The 19,401-nt window shown below is 43.9% G+C and overlaps 1 protein-coding gene across 2 annotated transcripts; it reads left to right on the plus strand.

Moving 5' to 3' along the window:
- The first annotated feature begins 1,086 nt into the window (after positions 1 to 1,086).
- On the plus strand, positions 1,087 to 18,689 carry KIRREL2 (kirre like nephrin family adhesion molecule 2). 2 transcript variants are annotated; one of them, XM_044278663.1, is made up of 15 exons: positions 1,087 to 1,360; positions 11,465 to 11,614; positions 11,704 to 11,853; positions 12,348 to 12,505; positions 12,589 to 12,736; positions 12,882 to 12,987; positions 13,770 to 13,915; positions 14,357 to 14,484; positions 14,604 to 14,730; positions 14,823 to 14,923; positions 15,562 to 15,760; positions 15,857 to 15,961; positions 16,286 to 16,383; positions 16,540 to 16,605; positions 16,708 to 18,689. In XM_044278663.1, the coding sequence occupies exons 1-15, from the start codon at positions 1,306 to 1,308 to the stop codon at positions 17,128 to 17,130; spliced, it is 2,160 nt and encodes a 719-aa protein (XP_044134598.1). In that variant the 5' UTR covers positions 1,087 to 1,305; the 3' UTR covers positions 17,131 to 18,689. The 2 variants fall into 2 exon arrangements, with proteins under 2 accessions (XP_044134598.1, XP_044134597.1); XM_044278662.1 differs by having other exon boundaries at positions 1,088 to 1,360; positions 12,586 to 12,736.
- The last annotated feature ends 712 nt before the right edge of the window (positions 18,690 to 19,401 follow it).

Below are 19,401 nucleotides of genomic sequence, written 5' to 3' on the forward strand. Positions count from 1 at the left end.
ACCACTCCTATACTCTCTATTACCAGGCATCTTCCCAAAGTCATCCCTAGGGGGCAGTAAGCCTCATTTCAGCCCATCATACTCTGAGTGGGCGGGGCCTGGAGTCGACAGTGTACCGCGCCATTCACAGTCAGTGTTCTTTTTACTACTACTGCTATGATCCATAAAAGTATTGGCTTCTTTAATAATTAAATTTTTAAAGGCTGGCGTGTTCTAGGCTTTCTATGTAGCGCGAGGAGCAGACTCTGAAATGCGTTAGCTTCCTGCGATCGGTCCACCTGCCAGAGTTTTCACGCAGCATTCGGCACATATTCCTCTCCAAAATCCGTTGGTTTAAGTCGGAAATGTGCATTACTTTTAAAAACCCGCACATTTTTTCACCTTCATGTCCCTCACTGATGCGGCGGGTTGCCCCACGTGGCTACACGACATATCAAACTGCAAATCTGCAACCGGTTGTCCACACTGCTCTGTCCAAATCCACGGCAAACTGTGGCGGTTTCTCCGACAGTTGTTCACTTTGAATTGAATGGAGCAAAACCGCAAGAGGACACCCTCCGTGGGTTCAAGCAGTGTCCGTCCAGACGTCACGCCAACCATGGCTTTAAACCGCCGGGCCGACCAACTGCAGCGCTGTGGTAGGCGGAAACCACGGGGGTTCCGTGAAATTTTGCCGCCCTAAAACGTAAATGATCTTATTTTTATTTTATTTTTTAATCTATTTAATATTCTTTATATTATGATATATTTCATACTATATTTCAATATTTATTATTTGGACAGTGACAGATGCAAATACTTACCCCTCCCTTCCTAAATATTTGCCCCCTACCCCCTTTATATCGAATGCCAATGTGAATCCGGCCACATGGCTGCGAGTTGCAGCAATTTCCTGGTGAGGGCTGAGCAGCATTACGGCAGTAAATATATAGCTAAACTGGAAGATGCGCTAAGTTAGTGAGGCTGGAAAAGGAGGAGGAGGAGGAGGGAGGGGGAGGAGGGGAGAGGCTGCTTTTATTTTACAGCAGGCTGAACTTTCTCTCCAATGGGTAGTGAGGAGAGGAGGGAATAACCTCCTGCTAAATCCACTGCAGAGAGAAGGAGTCAGGAGACTGGAGAGTGGAGGAGAGGATGCAGAGGCACATGAGGACCATTCAAGTCAGGCACTGAAGCAGAGAGCAGCGCAAAGTGCCCCAGGGACTGTCTGCAACACACAGCCAGGCAGGACTACTGCAGTCCCTCCGGTGACATCTCTGCGTCAGGCAGCGACCCAGGATTTGAACTCAGGACCCCCACCCTAGGAGAATGGAGATAAAACCGCTGATACTTTGTTCCCTGCTCCTATCTATCCTGGATCAAAGTAAGTGCCCCTTCCCTTCACTTTTTATCCAACATATTCTGCAGTGCAGTACAGGGGGGTGTATTCCAACCACCCCCCTCCCTTACCTGAGGAGCTCACTATCTAAATGTTAATACAAAGCCTAAAGGAGCATGCTGGGGTTGATACATTCAAAGTGGAATTACGCTATAATGCATGGATGTAATATATGGATGATTGTGGCCATAGTGGTGGGGGTGGGGGGGGGGGGGGTCAGGATTTTAAAAAGGAAATAAATAAAAAATTGTCTTAAAGGGATTTTTCAAAATTGGCGCACCCGCCTAGATAGACCCAGTGATGAAGAGCTCCTTTAAAATAAGTTGGACTAAGCGTTGCATGAGGGGGGGTCTTACCATGCCTTTCTGGTTTCAATGTTACTATGTGTAAAAAGTTATAATGTATTCAGATTGCGCGGTCAGTCCGGGGGGCTGACGGCGAATGCTACTTTGCGCTGCCGTCCAGCTGCGGAGGGGTCTTTGTGGAGATGCTGCTGCTCTCATGCTGCTAGCCCACTGCTGCAATGCCTGGTGGCCAGAACGAGGGGGTGACTTCACCATCTGCAGGAAAAGCTGTTTTTTTTTTTTTCTTTGTGAATTGCATCCTTCCCTTTATTTCGCGTATGTGATGGGAGGGGAGGAAGGGGGGGTTGTATCGAACTCAGAATAATTGTTCTATTCTGGATTTTTGGTCTCCCCCTGGAGAAGCAATGCTTCCTAATAATATAATTCTAATGAGCAATGTACTTACCTGCCAAGTTGGTTCTGCAGTAATTACACCAGGTTGCCCAAGGCTCTGGGGATACACACTTTCCATTACTTTATCTGAAGCACCTCAGCATTTGGGTTATAGAAAGGAAAGGGGGGGGGGGGGGGGTGCTAGGTAGGGTCACATCTGGTTTACCAGTTACCTATATGTCCAGCGCTAGGTGCTTGTAAACTGTTGCTGCACTACAAGTTCCAGCTTTACCTTGGAGGCTGATTAATGCATGCTCAGCTTAGGCCATGCTGAGGCTTGTAGTACTACCCCTTTCACAGACTGCCTATGGAGTGAACTGAGGAACCATGTAGAGGTGTAAAACTGTATGCATATGTCATAACCTGTGTTTGATGGGGAATGTAGTCCAACAATGCTGCGCCGTTGTTTTCTCTGGAGCTTACAGGACTTTGGCAGTTAAGGGGTTAAATACTGCACACTGCATCCTTATCTCTTGCTGCCCCTCATATTTCTTTCTCCATAGTTAGCCACAAAGGTGTCCTGCTCTGGGACCTTTCATCGCATTGGTAACGTCATCTATATAATGGGCAGAGAGGCATAAAGGGTCACATTGCAGAAATATCTGTCTGTCAGCATAGCAGGGACAGCAGACAAGATAACAGAGTGGACCAGAGCTGGTGCTTTCATCTCCTAGTGGGGGGGTGATGCTGATAACACAGTCTGGTGGGACTCAGGTATGTGAGACAGGGACCAGGCCTTCCTTATCAGCTCACAAAATAGTTGGGTCTCACGGGAATTCTGTGCCCCTTAACAATACCCCACATTGTTCTCGACAGGGCTCAGGCCGTCAGACATATCTCAGTGATGGCTCTGGCAGGAGTGATGACATTATGATGGAAGACATATTATCCGTTTCCTATAATAAAACCTTTGCAGTTATCAGACCTTCTCCCGCGCCCTCGCTGAAGACTTCATTATGTGGCATCTGCCAGTAGAGTTCCCGTAGACAACTTGTTCTTCTCCGTCTAGCGCCTGGCAGGATAAAGGTTCCTTCAAAGTGTCCAAACCCATGTAATTTAGTTTATCAATTAGTCCATACAACTTCCAGTCTATGAAACCCATTAGATCCATGTCTCACGGATGGACCATTAGATGTTGGTGGAGATGGTAGACGATGGTGCCCAAGTACCAAAAAGGCAAATATGTCAAAAAAAGGTATTGGTCACCCATTGCTAAATCTTCTAAGGTGGGGTCAAAGGCCGTTTTTTTTCGATTGTGTTTAAAGACCCATCCCAATATTGCTGGATTTCATTTTGATGGCCTAAGAACCCACCAAGTTCCCTTCTGTGGTTTTCTAAATAGATCTTGGTGCACCCAATATTAGCGCATGGTGTTTCAATGGTGCCACCATCTTATTCTTCTAACTAAATCAATTTTAAATAATGAAGGCATTCTATGTTTTTTTTTTTCATTAGAAATTGTCCACTAGGGGGCACTGTTACCAGTCAGTACAGCAGCTTATGTTATGTATATACGGCTCAAAGGGTATGTTCTTAAAAATACGGTTTAGCAGCAAATATTTATCACTTTCCCTTTGCATCACCTTGAAGGATCGGCGCTCATGTGCCCTACACGAGAGATACCCCCAAAGGAAGCAGAGCTGTCAATCATCGGTGCAAACATATGATCGAATTTGACTTGAGGTCTTGCACCCGTGCACATTAATTGAGCTGGTGATGTATTGGGTAGTAGAGCTTCAAGGGCGCTGCATGGTTCTATATGTAAGGTGTGATAATTATTAATTACAGGAGCTCCTCATACATAATCTACTGAGGGGTCAAAGACAAAGCGCCATTTCCACATAACAGCTCACTGCAGCCACTGGAAAACCAGGTTCTAATTATAATACGTGCGAAGAGGTTTGCACAGGTTTAAGCGAAGCATGGAATAGATGGAAGGAAATGTGTTACGTGGGCGACTTTACTCCCAGCAAAGACTTCTGAGCTGACAGTTCCTATAGCTGCCTCATATCAGGGACTTGCACTCCTGCCCCTCTCTCTGGTGAATTGTCTTTTCTTCAGGGTTTTTAATCAAAATTTTTCTTCACATGGGTGGAATGGAAGAGCCGACTGCAATCCCATTGACTCACGGTTATAATGCTGGAGTCCCTTTAAGTGTAACCACTCAAGTCTACATTGAGCTTGGTGCTAATCCCTTGGCGATCACAGTTCTGAATGGAAAGATAAGAAGAGCACTGAGAGGTGGGGGTAGATGTTCTTCATAAAGTCTTCTGAAGACACTTCTCTCTCTGTCTTGGCCACCTTCAGATCTCATTAGAAGCATAGTCTCTGCAGGAATTAGGGGCTTTGGAGAAGCTTATAGAGGGCATGAAACACAATGGATGATCAAGAAAGCATAAGCTCAACTCATACAGTTATGACATCAAAGACGAGAGGCAGCTTTATTTATTGTTTCTCATTTTCTATATATAAGGCCACCAATCCATATGCAGTGGCATCACATGGACAATGTCATCATATCAGCCCATGTCCCACAATATTATTTCATAGGAAGCCAAATATCCTATTCACTTTTTGGAGAACCTGAGGGAGACCTATCAAGAGAACCCAGAAGACATAAAAAATCTATGGTCATGTATGTCCTGGACGTATTTGAATCCTAGACACCAATGCTACAAGTCAAAATTTTCTCATTTTCTATGTATGAGGCCACCATATGCATTGGCATCACATGGACAATGCCATCATATCAGCCCATGTCCTACAATATTATTTTATAGGAAGTCAATTGTCTTGTTTTTGGGGAACCTTAGGGAAACCAATAAAGAGAACCTAGAAGAAATACTAAATCCATAGTCATGTTGTCCTGGATGTATTTGAACCCAGGACACCAGTGATACAAGTCAACATTTTATCATTTTCTATATATGAGGCAACCATATATAGTGGCATCACATGGAAAATGCCACCATATCAGCCCATGTCCCACAATATTATTTCGTAGGAAGCCAATTGTCCAATTGTTTTTTGGAGAATGAGGGGAACTAATAAACAGAACCTAGAAGAAAAAAATCTATGGTCATATGTGTCCTGGACAGATTTGAGCCCAGGACACCAGTGATACAAGTCAACAAAGTTGACCCTGAGAAAGTACCATAGAGAATGCTATGGGGTTCCTAGTAAAAGCAGGACCAAGCACAGGTTGCCTTCCTTTGTGGGCACCAAAATAGGGGGTCCATCCAGGAAAGCTAAATGAGAACCGACATGGCCGTCATTACTGTTGTGAACACATTACTAGGCACACTTGGATGTTGGGAAATATGTGGGAATGGTGAGGACAGCCATATTAGTTGTAAAACGGCAACAACATGGGCAAAGAGGCTGTCACCATCAACGGGGTGGAGTTCACTTTGAAGTTACAATTCCACCCAAAGTAATTTTTGAACCATCAAGGGTTCATTATGTTCATATAGTCATCTAAATACATCTACCTCTTTGAGGCAGACCTTCAACATGTCGGGCCTGCTACCTCCCCCTTCCTCTTTTTTTTATCTTTGGGTGTCCTCCAAGTCATTTGGTTTTCTCAACCAGTCCAAAAACCCACGAGCCAGTTTAATTGGCCTCCCAGGATGCAGAAGTTTGCCTGCACCTGCCTACGAGAAAATAGATTGCAAGCTCTTGCGGTGCAACAACGGAAGTCTTTGTTTTTTGGCTTTTAAAATATCAGTAAAACCTGAAGTATGAGAAATTTTGCATGCACAATTAACACAGAGAGTACAAAAGTCTTTAAGCATGCTTAATTACCGCAAATTAGCGGGTTTTCGCACGTTAACGCTAATGAGATTGCGTTGTCGCTGCGGATCCTGTCAGTTTTGGATAAAGTGCTTTGATATCTACGTATAATATATCTCATTTCATGAACGCCGCAGTTATTATCGTGGGATTCAGGTCACATACATTCTAATCACGGTCTGATTTGTGCCAATGTAATCAATGACTTATATAAATGCAAATCGTTAGGTGTGGGGTAATTAAAGGTCGAGGCGCAGGTATAAATCTGGTAGATAACAAGCTATTGATTGTTGTAATTACTGAGTGGTTAATATTTTGTTAAGAGGAGTCAATTGCTAATAAAGTTTATTTAAATACAATAAGTGAAAAAATGTCCTTGCTTCCCCATAACAACCAGTGTATAGCAACCAATCAGAGTTCGCCTCTCTTTTTCTAAACAGCTGAGGCAGATAAAAAGCCAGAATGTGATTGGTAGCTGCAGACTGGAGACCTAATGGTTGTTATGGACACTTCTTCTCCAAGACATTAGTGATTAGGGGTTTATGTATAGAAAAAAAAGTGAAAACAGATAGGGGAGGAGTTGCCAGTAGCAACCAATTAGATTCCTTCTTTCATTTCCAAACTACTTTGAAAAAAGTGAAAGCCAGATTCTGATTGGTTGCTATGTGTATCAAGTCCCTTGGTAGTATATTTGAACAAACTTTATTGGCAAATGATTGGCAAGGCCTATACTATTTGAAAATGGAGTACAGTCAATACTTCTTTAGGCTTACAACCTGTTATGATATTTGAAAAATCAGTCGCCAGTACCGCCATTATCAGTGGGATCGTAGAAAATAATGCCATGCGCACATCTTTGACTTGTTGCCATTACGTATTAGACAAGTAAAGGCGCACGAATCTTAGTTTTGCCATTATAACCGGTCGCGTAGCGTGCGCTACATAAATTGGTCGTGACTAGAACGCTTGATTTTGCCATTACAGGTCAAATTGGCCACCTAACACTAGCGCCGGCGGTCATTTTTACATCAATCCCCTTTGGTTTTCATATATTTGACGTAAATTGCTCGCTTTTCCCAGCGCGGTGCCAGAAAAAATAGCGTAAGACGTCATAGCTCTGCAGAAAAGCAGCTGTTATGGTGCGTTAATGATGTTTTCGTGACATGCCATGTCCTGATAACAAGTTTCTGATTCAATTCTCACACAGAATTCAACATCTTTCCCCCCTTTCCATTTGTTTGGGCCTCCCCCTGGTCCCTGTATAGAGAGAATGGCGGTGACCTCCGCACCGTATCACTGAATAGTGTTCCTCACGCCCCAATAAACAGGTCACAGAAAACACAAGACAAACTGTCTCTTAAACACACCATATGGTGTATTAACTTCCACTTAACACGGCTCAACCCCCCACAGGCTGGTGCTGGTTAGTGAAAGGCAGGGGTGGAGGGGGGGGGAGTGGGATGCCCAAGAGCTTGCACTCACAGTGACTACTTTTGTCTCCAGCAAGAAAGAGGATCTTCCTAGCAGTCGCTAACGAGAGTCGGGAGAGATAACTGTGTTTAATGGATGCATGGGAGAGACTTAAGTACAAGCAATTACTCCAGATGTACAATGCAAACCATATCAGGATGATTATTGCACCTTATAAAGTGGTTTCATGGATGCAGCGAGGCATACCGCACCGGTAGAAATTAACCCTGCCGCTGCCAGCCAGAGACGAGCGGTTTGATACCAACCTAGAGAGAGACCTCCGGGTCCAGTATGGTGGCATATCACCCCTGCCAGAAAGATAAGCAAATGCGCCCATTCTTATCCGATTGTCAAAAAATAAATAATCAGGCAACGAACCTGTGCGCAAAATTCTCTGCCACTTGTATGAAACGGCTCGGTGGTTAATATAGGGTTAAACCATATTCCATTATTTTAACACCCCATGAGTCTTTTCTGTGCAGATTAGGGTCCCAACTTTACCCCCTCCTTGGCGCGCATTCTCCCCCCCCCCCAAGTTTCATGCTGTCAGTTTACACAAAGACAGAGAAAGCATGAAAAGGTGGAAAGTGGATTAACTCTAGAAAAACAGCTTTTAAAAATCTGTTAAAGCCACTCAGGGGACAGGAAAGGGGCTGAAGAGACGGCCAGCGAGACAAAGAGACAAGCTGGCACAAAGAGAGACCGCCACATACAAAGGGATGCTTTCAATAGATAGCTTGCCAGTGTGGTTTTTTTGGGGAGGGGGGGGCACATTAATCATATGAGATGTAAAGTTTAGAAAACTTTGCTTTCAGAACCATAGTTCTTTTTAAAGTCAAGTCAAGATCTTTAATACTTTCTTATCTTTTTTTATTTATTATTACTTTATTTGCTTATTAGTATTACTTTATTATTATTATTGCTCTATTATTTTTATATTATTATTAATTTACTATTATTATTACTTTTTTATTATTATTTATTACTATTACTTTTTTTTTATTTTTTTGGCAGTTGGAAAACGCCATATAACTTTTTTTCTTTCCTATACAGTAACATAAAATAGGTGTAATAGTTTCAGATTGTAGGAACCTGTGCTTTGGGCATACACATTCAATAGCTGTCGTCCGAACGATCGTGTGGCCGACAGCTATCTCTCCCAATTCCCCCTGAGAAAGCCACTGCCAGACACCCCCGATGACAGCTTATCTTCCTGGAGATAACTTTGCCCAGATCCAACATTGCATCAGAGTGCCGGCCAAATTGGGGCCTTTACTTTTATTTCACCGTTATTTGACAAAATATCCCCTCCAATGGTAAAAAGCAAGACCAGGGTTAGAAGTAAAAGTCACATGATTGCGGCTGTCACATGACAAAAGTCAATAGGGTGTGTAGTGGCTGAAGTGCAACCTCCCATCAGCGATTAAATGTCGTAATTATAGGGTTTGACTAATTTATATGTATGACCAGATTTAGGGTGAATGGATCTAATGGATATGATTGTACTACATCTCAAGGCCCGTATACAGCTGCGTTAACAATATGGCTACCAATGGCCGCCTTGTGCGGTCGCCTTTTGACCGGGACTGTAAGCCTCCATGATACTGGAAGTAATTTGGCCTCTCAGCTTGGATAAAGACTCTCTGGATCTGCTCCAGTTTCTTCTCCTTGTTCAGGCAAATTGGTCTATAGGCCCAGCTTGGACAGTGATGCACTTTGTGCCAGGACTTCTACTTTGTGCGTTAGTCGGGTAGTTGTTGATCCGTCCGGGAACCCTGGGAACACACAGCATCATAACAGCTGGACAAACACAAAAGTAACCTTTTGCACATTAGTCCCCCGGGCTTCTTTATCTGATAGGCCCATCTATATCTCTAGCGATATGCGGCAGTAGTGATATTCCAGTCATCAACCCCAACATTAGTCACGAGTGCATGGGCCAGAGCTAAGAGCCCACAGGCTCTCCAAATCAAAATGGTGAACCACACTGGCCCACTTCCTTCCTTTCCCTTGGAGGAGGAAAGGGCAGCGCGACTAGTCATTTCCTTTTGTGCCGCTTACTACAAGGTAAAAGTATAGTCTGACCTAAGCTCCGCCTCCCCCGTTTCTCTGCCTCATAAAACAGTAGCCACACCCAATTTCTTAGAAGTTTAGAACCAAACTCGTCAGCCTTTTTTCTAGTACAAATTGGGCATTGCACGCCCCCCCCCCCCCCCTTTCACTTCGTACGCACTCCATCGATGTCCATTTAACCCCCGGCTGCGCATTCTCCGTCTCCGATACGAGATTCTCAATCTCCTCTGAACAGTCAGGGAGCATTATCGCGTCTCTCTCAGCTGGGCGAGAGCACAGGGAATCGCCCCAAGGTCTTTCAGAACCTGTACATTGACTTCAAGCTTCATGTAACATTGCATTCACGCGCCGAGAACAGACGCCTCCAGGAAGCGGTGAAAAATGCTACTCGGAGAAGCCTTTAAAATAACTCATCTTCAACCAATTGAATCTTGTGGGAAATGAGAAAATTGAAATTCTCCCGGAAAGACGAGGGAAGTGAGAATTTACAGAATCTGGGTCTGTTTGACTAGCGACGATGAATTATTTGGCGTACAGAAAGGAGATACAATGAAGCAGGAGATGTCACCGCGTCACATTGCTCTGCTGGGTTGCTGTTATCCCTAGAAAGGAAATTTTTACAAAAAATATGTCATATTAATTAATTGCCTCCTAACACTGTATATATGTTTTAGATAACAGTAAGGCAAATCCAGCTACCTCTTTTGACCCTACACATGCAGGCTCGGCTGAGTATGCATGTGTTCTGGTGGCAGCTTATCTCTCCAAGAACAAAAGATTCAGACATGTTGAAATCCAACTGCCCGATCCTTCTCTCCCATGATATATGCCACCAGGAAGACTCCATAAACACTAGATGGTCTGCTAAAACTGACACATAAGATAGTGGGCTGGTCCTGCCAAAATCGGCAGGTTCGGACCACTTCCCATTGGAGGAGAGTCAGGAAGCCTCCATACACGCTAGATGGTCGGCAGGTCCCGCTGTCTGATCCTCCTTTCCCCCGGCATCATCTGGAGTGAGTCGGTATACACCAGTATACACATAGGGAAGTGGGCTGGTCCAGACGAAAATTGTCCGATTCGGACAACTTTCCTTTTTTTGAATGTGAGAATTTCCAGATTTCATATCTCCCTGGGATCAAAGGATTGGACATGTTGAAATCCAACTGCCTAATCCTTCTCTCCCATGATATATGCCACCAGGAAGCCTCCATAAACACTAGATGGTCTGCTAAAACTGACACATAAGATAGTGGTCTGGTCCTGCCAAAATCGGCAGGTTCGGACCACTTTCCTTTTGTGTGTATGTGACAATTTCCAGAATTCGTGTCTCCCCGAGAACTAATGAATTGGATAGATTGAAATCCAAGTGCCTAATCCATCTCTCCCACGATATATATCGCCATACCCACTAGATGGTCATCAGGTCCCTCTAAAATTTACAGTGGCTCATCTGTCTTGAGAAGAAAAGGATTGGCTTGTTGAAAGTCAACATGCCTGATCCTTCTTTCTCCTGACATCATCTAGAGTGAATCGGCATACCCATATAACCCCAATTTTAATGCGCTGGTCCTGACAAAAATTGGTGGCTTCTGACAACCTCTTGTGTGTATATAAGCATCAACCTTACAACTGCTGATCATATATTAAAAGTAATGGAAGAGCGCCCCTAGTGGCCAGTCTTATACAACTTTCCCAATTGATTTCCTTTTCTTTTCCCATATGTTTTTTTTTTTTTTTTTACATTTTGGGTAAGCGATACCTTCTCCCTTGTGTGAGTTACACCTTCCCTCTGACAACTGTCACTGCGACTGCAGCTTAAAAGCAAAAGATTAATGTCTATTACTGCTGGTTGACAGTGCCAGCAGCTGGCCCGATGCACAGCAGCCCCGTATCTATAAGCTCGCAGCACATATATTTACCATATGGCGGTGGAAGAATAGCAACAGACTATTGACCTCTGTCCTCATCTGCCCCCAGCTATGAAACTTAATCATTTACTGTTTTTCACTCGCAGCTTTCGGGGCACATTTTGCACAGCAGCCCTCAGACGTGGTGGTTGTAGCCGGCAAGTCGGTGACTCTTCCCTGTGTGGTGATTGGCTACAGAGGGGTGGTCCAGTGGACGATGGACGGTTTGGCCTTAGGAGCGGAACGAGACCTTCCAGGTACTAGAAGCTGCCTGTTATCATTTTCTATTTTGGGGAGTCCTAAAATGGGGTGAAAAATAATGTCCATTCGTCTTGTTGTTTTATAGGGTGGTCCCGTTATTCCATCATTGGGGACCATGCAGCAGGGGAGCACAATCTGCACATAGAAGGACTAGAGCTGGGCGACGACGCCATCTATGAGTGCCAAGCAACGCAGGCAGCCCTGAGGTCGCAGCGGGCTCATTTGACTGTGTTGGGTGAGTACTGACATTTGCGCAGTATGATCTGAAAATTTGGAGAATTCCCCGTTTTAGGTTGTTTCCTAGTTTTCAGCATAATACTGCATGTCATGCACAATGTGTCCACCGGGGCCTCTATTGGCGTCTTTGGGATACGTTATTGCCTTTGTAAATAATCTGGGATTTTTTCTTTAATTTGGTCTGTATTAAAAATTTATCAGAAACAGCCGTCGCTGTTATTTACTATGCACCCATTACGCAAAGCAGCTTTTCTGATGTTACGCCGCGCCAATGTTCCTATCCCAAGCTACAAAGTAATCAAGCACAATTTAAAATGCTAACTTATAAGTGCACGTATTAGGACGTACACACACAGTAATGTGATTGGACAGTTCATGGGATCGGTGTTAGCCAATCAGCTTTAAGATCCCTTTTAAGAGCCTGGCAATGGCTGCAAGCTTTTGGTTGGCATTTATTGGGGCCCTAGGTCTCTAACTCTCTTTGTCTCTCAGTTCCTCCAGGAGAACCGTTGATCCGTGGGGCCCCCCTATTTAACGTCCTGCTTGACACCCCCTATAACTTGACCTGCCTGGCCCCTGCAGCGAAACCGGCCGCCGATATCATCTGGTACCGAGACGGCAAACAGATGGATGGGGCGATTTATAACAAGGTGAGACCCCGAGCTGCACTTGTCACCTGTCTGTTCCTGGGTCATTGTGCCAGACTGACTGTGCCTCTATTCATCTGCAGCAGGTTGTATCTGATGGCAAGAGCGAAGATGCTGTCAGCAGTCTCCTCATCACCCCAAGCTTTGCAGACGCTGGCGCCAGCTACACCTGTTGGGTCAGGAACTCCGCACTGCCCGAGGGTCGGGAGAGATCAGTGACTCTTAGTGTGCAGTGTAAGTGACAGTCAGAACCTCCTGTGCGCCCACTATCGATGTGGGCATGACAGGACATCACATCTCTACACTGCTGCATGGCACAAGCTGCTGAATGTAGATGATCCACGAATGTAACCATGAATTGTCTTGTTTTTTTCTACAGATCCCCCCAAAGTCACGCTTTCCGTGGATCCTCCAACGGTCTCCGAAGGGGGTTCCGTCACCTTCCTGTGCAGCGCAGTGTCCAACCCTGAGGTCACAAGTTACAGGTGAGGTTTTTGTCCCTTGTTATCGGCCATTTCCAGTAGGGTAGAGGATGACTGTAAAGGTCATGACAGCTGTCCAGCTCATTCAGCCGAGAACAAATGATCGGACATGTTGAAAACCACCATGCCGGATCCCTCTTGCCCTGACATCTGCCATCAGGGAAGAGTCGGGACACCCTCATGTATATTAGATGGTTGGCTGGTCCTGCAAATTCTGGTGGTTTTGGCCAACATTAATCTAATGTGCATGTTCACCTTAAGACAGATGAATACCCTCTATTATTTCATGTTACCATTCGTAAGGCCGACATTAATGACAGTCTATTGCTCCCTGCTATCAGACACCTCCTGCTGGTTGCAGCTTGTGACCGGAAGTGCATAAACATCCTAGCCCCTACAGGAGGTGGTTTTGTAGCTTATGATGACCATGACTTTAGACATTGGCCCTAATTCATGCAGACTGACATCCGCTACGTTGGTCTTGATGTGGCCTGAGCTGCCGGGGAAGCCATCATCCTAAATTATCTGGCTCTTTTGGCAGTCTATGTGCCGGGATGAAATCTACTGCAGCTCGGAGCTGCCATCGCAGCTTCCCCTTTTCATAAAATTGGTGTGGATGGCATACAATGACAATTGCAACTAAAAAAGCTGCAATGGCATTGAAAATTCACAAATCCAGTGCCAAAAACAGGCGTAGGAGGAATGTCTCCCCCATAGTGTCTTCTTTAACCTTGTGTTGGACAGCGAGAACAATCAGATTGATGTTGGAAATCTTATCTCTGCAGGTGGGCAAAGGGTGGCGTGCCCCTCTCAGTTTCTGGAGACCGTTACCACGTGACCGTGGACCACACATTTTTTACAGCCCCCGTCTCATGTGAAGTATCTAACAGTGTGGGAAGCAGCAATGTGAGCACCGTGGTCAATGTCCTATGTAAGTAGAACTTGTCCTGCCCAACTTCCTTGCCCCTTCTCTTCCCATGGTTTTGTGTTGGTACCTTAAAGTGTCACTAAGTTTTCACCAAACTTTTGATGTGTCATAGGGTCTGAGCACTGAGACCCCTTCATTTTAGGGATCGTGAGGGTCTTAGTGCTTAGACCCTATGACACATCAAACGTTTGGTGAAAACTTAGTGATGCTTTAAGCTGAAGATCTCAGTAGTTGGAGACAAACTGGTTAATAGGGACTTCTTCCCTGACAACCCCATTGATTATGGTTACAATGTATAACTAGCAACCAGACTGATGGACTTGAGCAAGATTTTTAGAGCTAGAATGACTCTGTGCTGCTATCACATCATAAATAGACTACCTCTTTTATAAGGAGACTTATTCAGCAATCAGTCTCATCTTTAATCTCTCGGTCTGTCCACAGTTGGTCCGCGTCTTCTAACTGAGCCCCGTCCGATGACGGTAGATGTTGGCGGAGATGCTTCCTTCTTCTGTGGTTGGACTGGAAATCCCAACCCAACTCAGTTCTGGAACAAGAAGGGATCCACAGAGGTAATTTCACCTAATCATGCATCCATATATTACATACAAAAGGTCTAGGTATCATATTTATGGGGCCACCTCAAGTTTGTGAATCCACGTCTAAAGATGTTCCTTCATCTGTCTGCCAGGTCTTAAGCAATGGCAACACTCTGTCTCTGAACAAAGTGACCCGGGAAGATGCAGGAACTTATGTGTGCAAAGCCATTGTGCCCCGCATAGGTACCATGGAAAAAGAAGTGACGCTGACTGTGAGAGGTAAGGGCAATAGAGGTCCCGGAGATGGTTCATGTCTTTAGTGGCATCAAAAGGAATGACACAAATGTCAAGTGCCTTCTTGTTCTCCTTAGGACCTCCCATCATTACCAGTGAAATGACTTACGAAACTATTCTTGGAGGGAAAGCTCGACTAGAATGTGTGGTGGATACGACACCGGTCCCTGATAAAATCGTAAGTACCTTTTATGTATCTATGTCATCAGTGGCGTACATAGTAAGGGCCCCATAGCAAGGATCAAATCAGGCCCCCCACACAGGACAGAAGGGTTTCTGCCTAAACCTTTTTCAATGACCCTTGGGCCATTTTCCACTGCCTCATTTGCAGTTGTTCCTTTTTAGAGGGTAGAGTCCTGACCAAGTTACCTCCAGTAGAAGAGGAGATAATCCCAACTAAGACTGGGCCCCCTCTCGCCCTGGGCCCCATAGCAGTCGCATGGTCTGCCTCTATGGTAGTTATGCCCCTGTATGTCATTTAAAGAGGGTCTCCTAAGAAGGTAACATCTGTGAGGATTCATGAGCTGGAGCCAAGTCCCACAATTAAGAGGTTTGCTGTTGTGGGACTCATTCAGCACTGGCTATCAATGTACATAATCTGACAAAATGATTAGTCAGGATTAGCATTGATTTTTAAAGACAATGCCATTGCTCCTTTTACTTATATACCAATGGAAAGCCTAGCTCCTCGCCCCACCACTTTTCACCACCAACATCTCCCTCCGCCATGTCAGTAGATAGACTTGCTCAGACTGTAATCCATCAGGATCATTCCAGCACTGATCTTTTACCACTCTTCATTGTTGTCTCCTGTAGATCTGGTCCTGGGACAAGCACAGCCTTGACGAAGGCACCTTGGGCCGTTTTTCAGTGGAGACACGAGTGACTAACAGCGAAGCCGTCTCATTTTTAATCATCGATGGAACTGAACCTTCAGATTACACCATGGTGTACAATTGCACTGCTATAAATCAATACGGGGAGGACTCCGTGATTGTCTCTCTGAGACAACAAGGTAAGTCGCCTTTGTCACCGCTAAATCAATGGGTAAAAGAGGGCTTCACTTTCATCTTTCCTTAATATTGTGTCTGACCAATCTAATTTCTTGTAGCTGCCCTGCCGCTCATGCTTTTGATGATCGCATTGGGTCTTGGTGCACTCTGCCTCTTTGTACTGGTGACCATCTGCATTCTGTGCTGCCGACGATCACGGAAAGGTAAGAAAGCCTTCAGGGTTTACACATCTACTGCAAAAAGTGGCTAGAACATCTGAAAGTCCTCCAACTTTCATACACTGTAGGTATAACCACCCAAGGATGTTTTGTAGGTTTTCTTATAAATGTCCAGAACTTGTAGCTCCAACCATATTCCAAGGGTCTTCATGACCAACTGAACTCCATAGTTAAATATCTACTGTAACGTTATGAGATACTTGTCTGTAACTTAGGATCTTCTCATAATGGCGACTATGTATCTTGGATGTTCTTGTGTAATTCCTTGCAAGTTACTTTCAATAAAACCCTTCTTTCCTTCCTCTGTAGTTGTGAAGGACACCCAGATTCTAGCAGGAGAAGTTTCTGGAAGTGATCACAGCGACCGACACCCAAGTGATTCTGAAGAAGATCTAAAGGAGCCCTTGGTGAGTGTCTTCATAACAAGCATGGAGTACAATTCTCGGGCCAGAAGATGAAGACTTTTTGGCCCTAGCCTAACAAAGAAGAGACAGGAGATTTTATAGGACTTGTGTTGGGGTCTTAATTTCTCATGAATTTACATTTTCATATCTCCTCTGCAGCACACAGATACAGAATCTCGAGGAACGTCACAGACTGAACACAGCGATATCCCTGATGACCCTCAGGTACATTGTCCACCATCCTCTTCAGTCTTGTCAACTCCTAGTGGTGAAGGTTGCACAAATTAGCAAATATTTCCCTAACCTGACCTCATTCCCTTCCAACAGGACCCAACGAATGGTTACTACAAAGTCAGAGCTAATGAAGACGCCCGTCCAACAACAGTTGCCTATCCAGAGTTTTCATCTCCTCCACGTCCAATGTACTCAGCACCATCTACCCTCAGTCCATTGTGTCCTACCCCATCCTTACCAGGAGCCCCTAAACTGTATGACTATGCTCATCGATACGCTACAACTCCACGCCACGGAAGTGAACGTATCCACATACCACAAGGTCCTATTAGTTTGCCTCCTGGCCCTGGTAGTCAACCACAGCCTTACGCCAGAGCCTTTTGTAGTTATGTCCGACCAGATCGTTTCGAAACTTTAGAATCAGGTCCTATACTTTCACGTCTTTCCTACGCCTCACTTTCCGCACACGGAGACTATGGACGACCAGCGCAACAGAGGATGCAAACTCATGTGTGAGTTCTGGATTTATCTCTTTACCAAACTAGCCAGCACAGTTATCAAATCTCAAGTGGAACTTAGACTTGGGAGAGAAAAGTCCGATATCGACCACTTTGTTCACAAAAAGGTGCAAAATGGTCGCCTTATGTCTTCCTCTTGAACATTTTGAACTTGCACTAAATAGCCTTCCATGAGTATCTGTACGAGTTCAGAGGCCCTATGGATGTAAAGATCTTTGGATGACCATCTGATAATGAGATGACATGCAGTGGATTTTGGAATCAGTTCTAGCTAAGGGGGAACGTACACTGGAGACAGTCCTTGAAGCTGCTGTGGAGGCCATTGAGAGGAGAGGCCCAGATCCAGTTGGCCTTATCCCCCTTTGTAATAGGTAGCATGAACCTGAGCAAGGGGTCTTCAACTCCACAGACACATAACACAGGAGAGGAGAACTTGCTCAAGGGTAATTCTGCCCTCTCCTATGAGGGTTATAAAGGGGGATGGGAATGACCAAGCACTGGGCCTCCAACCCCAGCATTGGACCTCAATTGCTATGATTACCCATGTCTTCTACGTTCACCCTTGGTTCTAGCACAGTCTTTTTTTTTATTAAATTGCAGAACTGAGCACCGACTGGGACTGTAATAAGTGCTGCACTTTCTGTAGTTAATATAATATATAGTATTAAGGAGCTTCATAATCAGGCAGCATCAGGAAATCCAGCATGGATCAGCACGTATGAGGTCGATATAGATTAGAGGCCCCATTGGGTCTAGCTGAACTGAATGCCTTTCAATTGTTAAGGAGAAACAGTGCCACCCTGTGGCTCTTCTATGTACTGCAGGTGTTCTTTTTTTTTGTTTCCGATTTTTTTTTTGGTCACATTTTTTTTTTATACAAATGAACTGTACAGTATAAATATCTTAAGATGTAAATATACACGTTAAGAGTATTCTGTATATACATGTTATTAGACTGCTTTCTTGAGCACTGTGTGATTAAGAAGGTGAGCACATTTTTACAGTGACTTAGCCATTTTCAGAACACGTGGGGTATTTTCACCCTCTATTGTTCATTACGGTAGCTTGCGTATTATTTATTAACCACTTCCATGCCATGACAGGCTGTATAGGACGTTCCTATATCATAGAGAATCTTGTATTCCAAAGATTAATTTACAAATTTTGAAAAAAAAAAGAGTCATTGGATATAAAGCTGAAGAATAGAAGTATTAATTTATTCTATGTAGTCTATATGAGACACCGAGATCCCTCATAAAATTATCAATGGAAGACTATCAGGATTCTGGATTATCAGAGGCCAGATTAAAGGAATTCTATTGTGTGTATGAATATGGATATCAGAGGCCAGGGCAAGAATTTTCCATATTGCACTTACCTCGAGCCGAAATTTTTTTCTTCATTTCCTTTTCCAGCCTTATTTTTTGTCATTTCTTTGTACAGAGAGATTTACAAATTCTAATATTGTGCCGATGTGAAAAATCGTATTTCCAGCCTTCCCATTACTTTTTCATAAGCATCTATTACAAAATACAACTACAGTTGTCCTTTTTTTATTTGTACAGTTATAAAAGATATTTATATTTAATTATTAAAACATGATAATTGTCAAAGTCTCTGTCTTCTCATTACTGCAATCTATATACCAGCGTGGTCCATATCACTATATACAGCTGTACATATATAATTATATACAGGAGATGTATAACTTATACCAGCTGTACATATATAATTGTATACAGGAGATGCCCAGGTTATACCAGCATGCTCCATATCACTATATACAAGAAGATGTATAACTTATACCAGCTGTACATATATAATTATATACAGGAGATGCCCAGGTTATACCAGCATGGTCCATATCACTATATACAGAAGATGTATAACTTATAGCAGCTGTACATATATAATTATATACAGGAGATACCCAGGTTATACCAGCATGCTCCATATCACTGTATACAAGAAGATGTATAACTTATACCAGCTGTACATATATAATTGTATACAGGAGATACCCAGGTTATACCAGCATGGTCCATATCACTATATACAAGAAGATGTATAACTTATACCAGCTGTACATATATAATTATATACAGGAGATACCCAGGTTATACCAGCATGCTCCATATCACTATATACAAGAAGATGTATAACTTATACCAGCTGTACATATATAATTATATACAGGAGATACCCAGGTTATACCAGCATGGTCCATATCACTGTATACAAGAAGATGTATAACTTATACCAGCTGTAC

Source organism: Bufo gargarizans, chromosome 2 (assembly GCF_014858855.1).
Source record: "Bufo gargarizans isolate SCDJY-AF-19 chromosome 2, ASM1485885v1, whole genome shotgun sequence".
NCBI lineage: Eukaryota > Metazoa > Chordata > Amphibia > Anura > Bufonidae > Bufo > Bufo gargarizans.

Coding starts and splice junctions, on each gene's coding strand:
- KIRREL2 (XM_044278662.1), top strand. CDS start 1,306: ATGGAGATAAAACCGCTGATACTTTGTTCCCTGCTCCTATCTATCCTG. Junction 14,485..14,603: donor ACAAGAAGGGATCCACAGAG/GTAATTTCACCT, acceptor TCTGTCTGCCAG/GTCTTAAGCAATGGCAACAC. Junction 14,924..15,561: donor CACCGGTCCCTGATAAAATC/GTAAGTACCTTT, acceptor TGTCTCCTGTAG/ATCTGGTCCTGGGACAAGCA.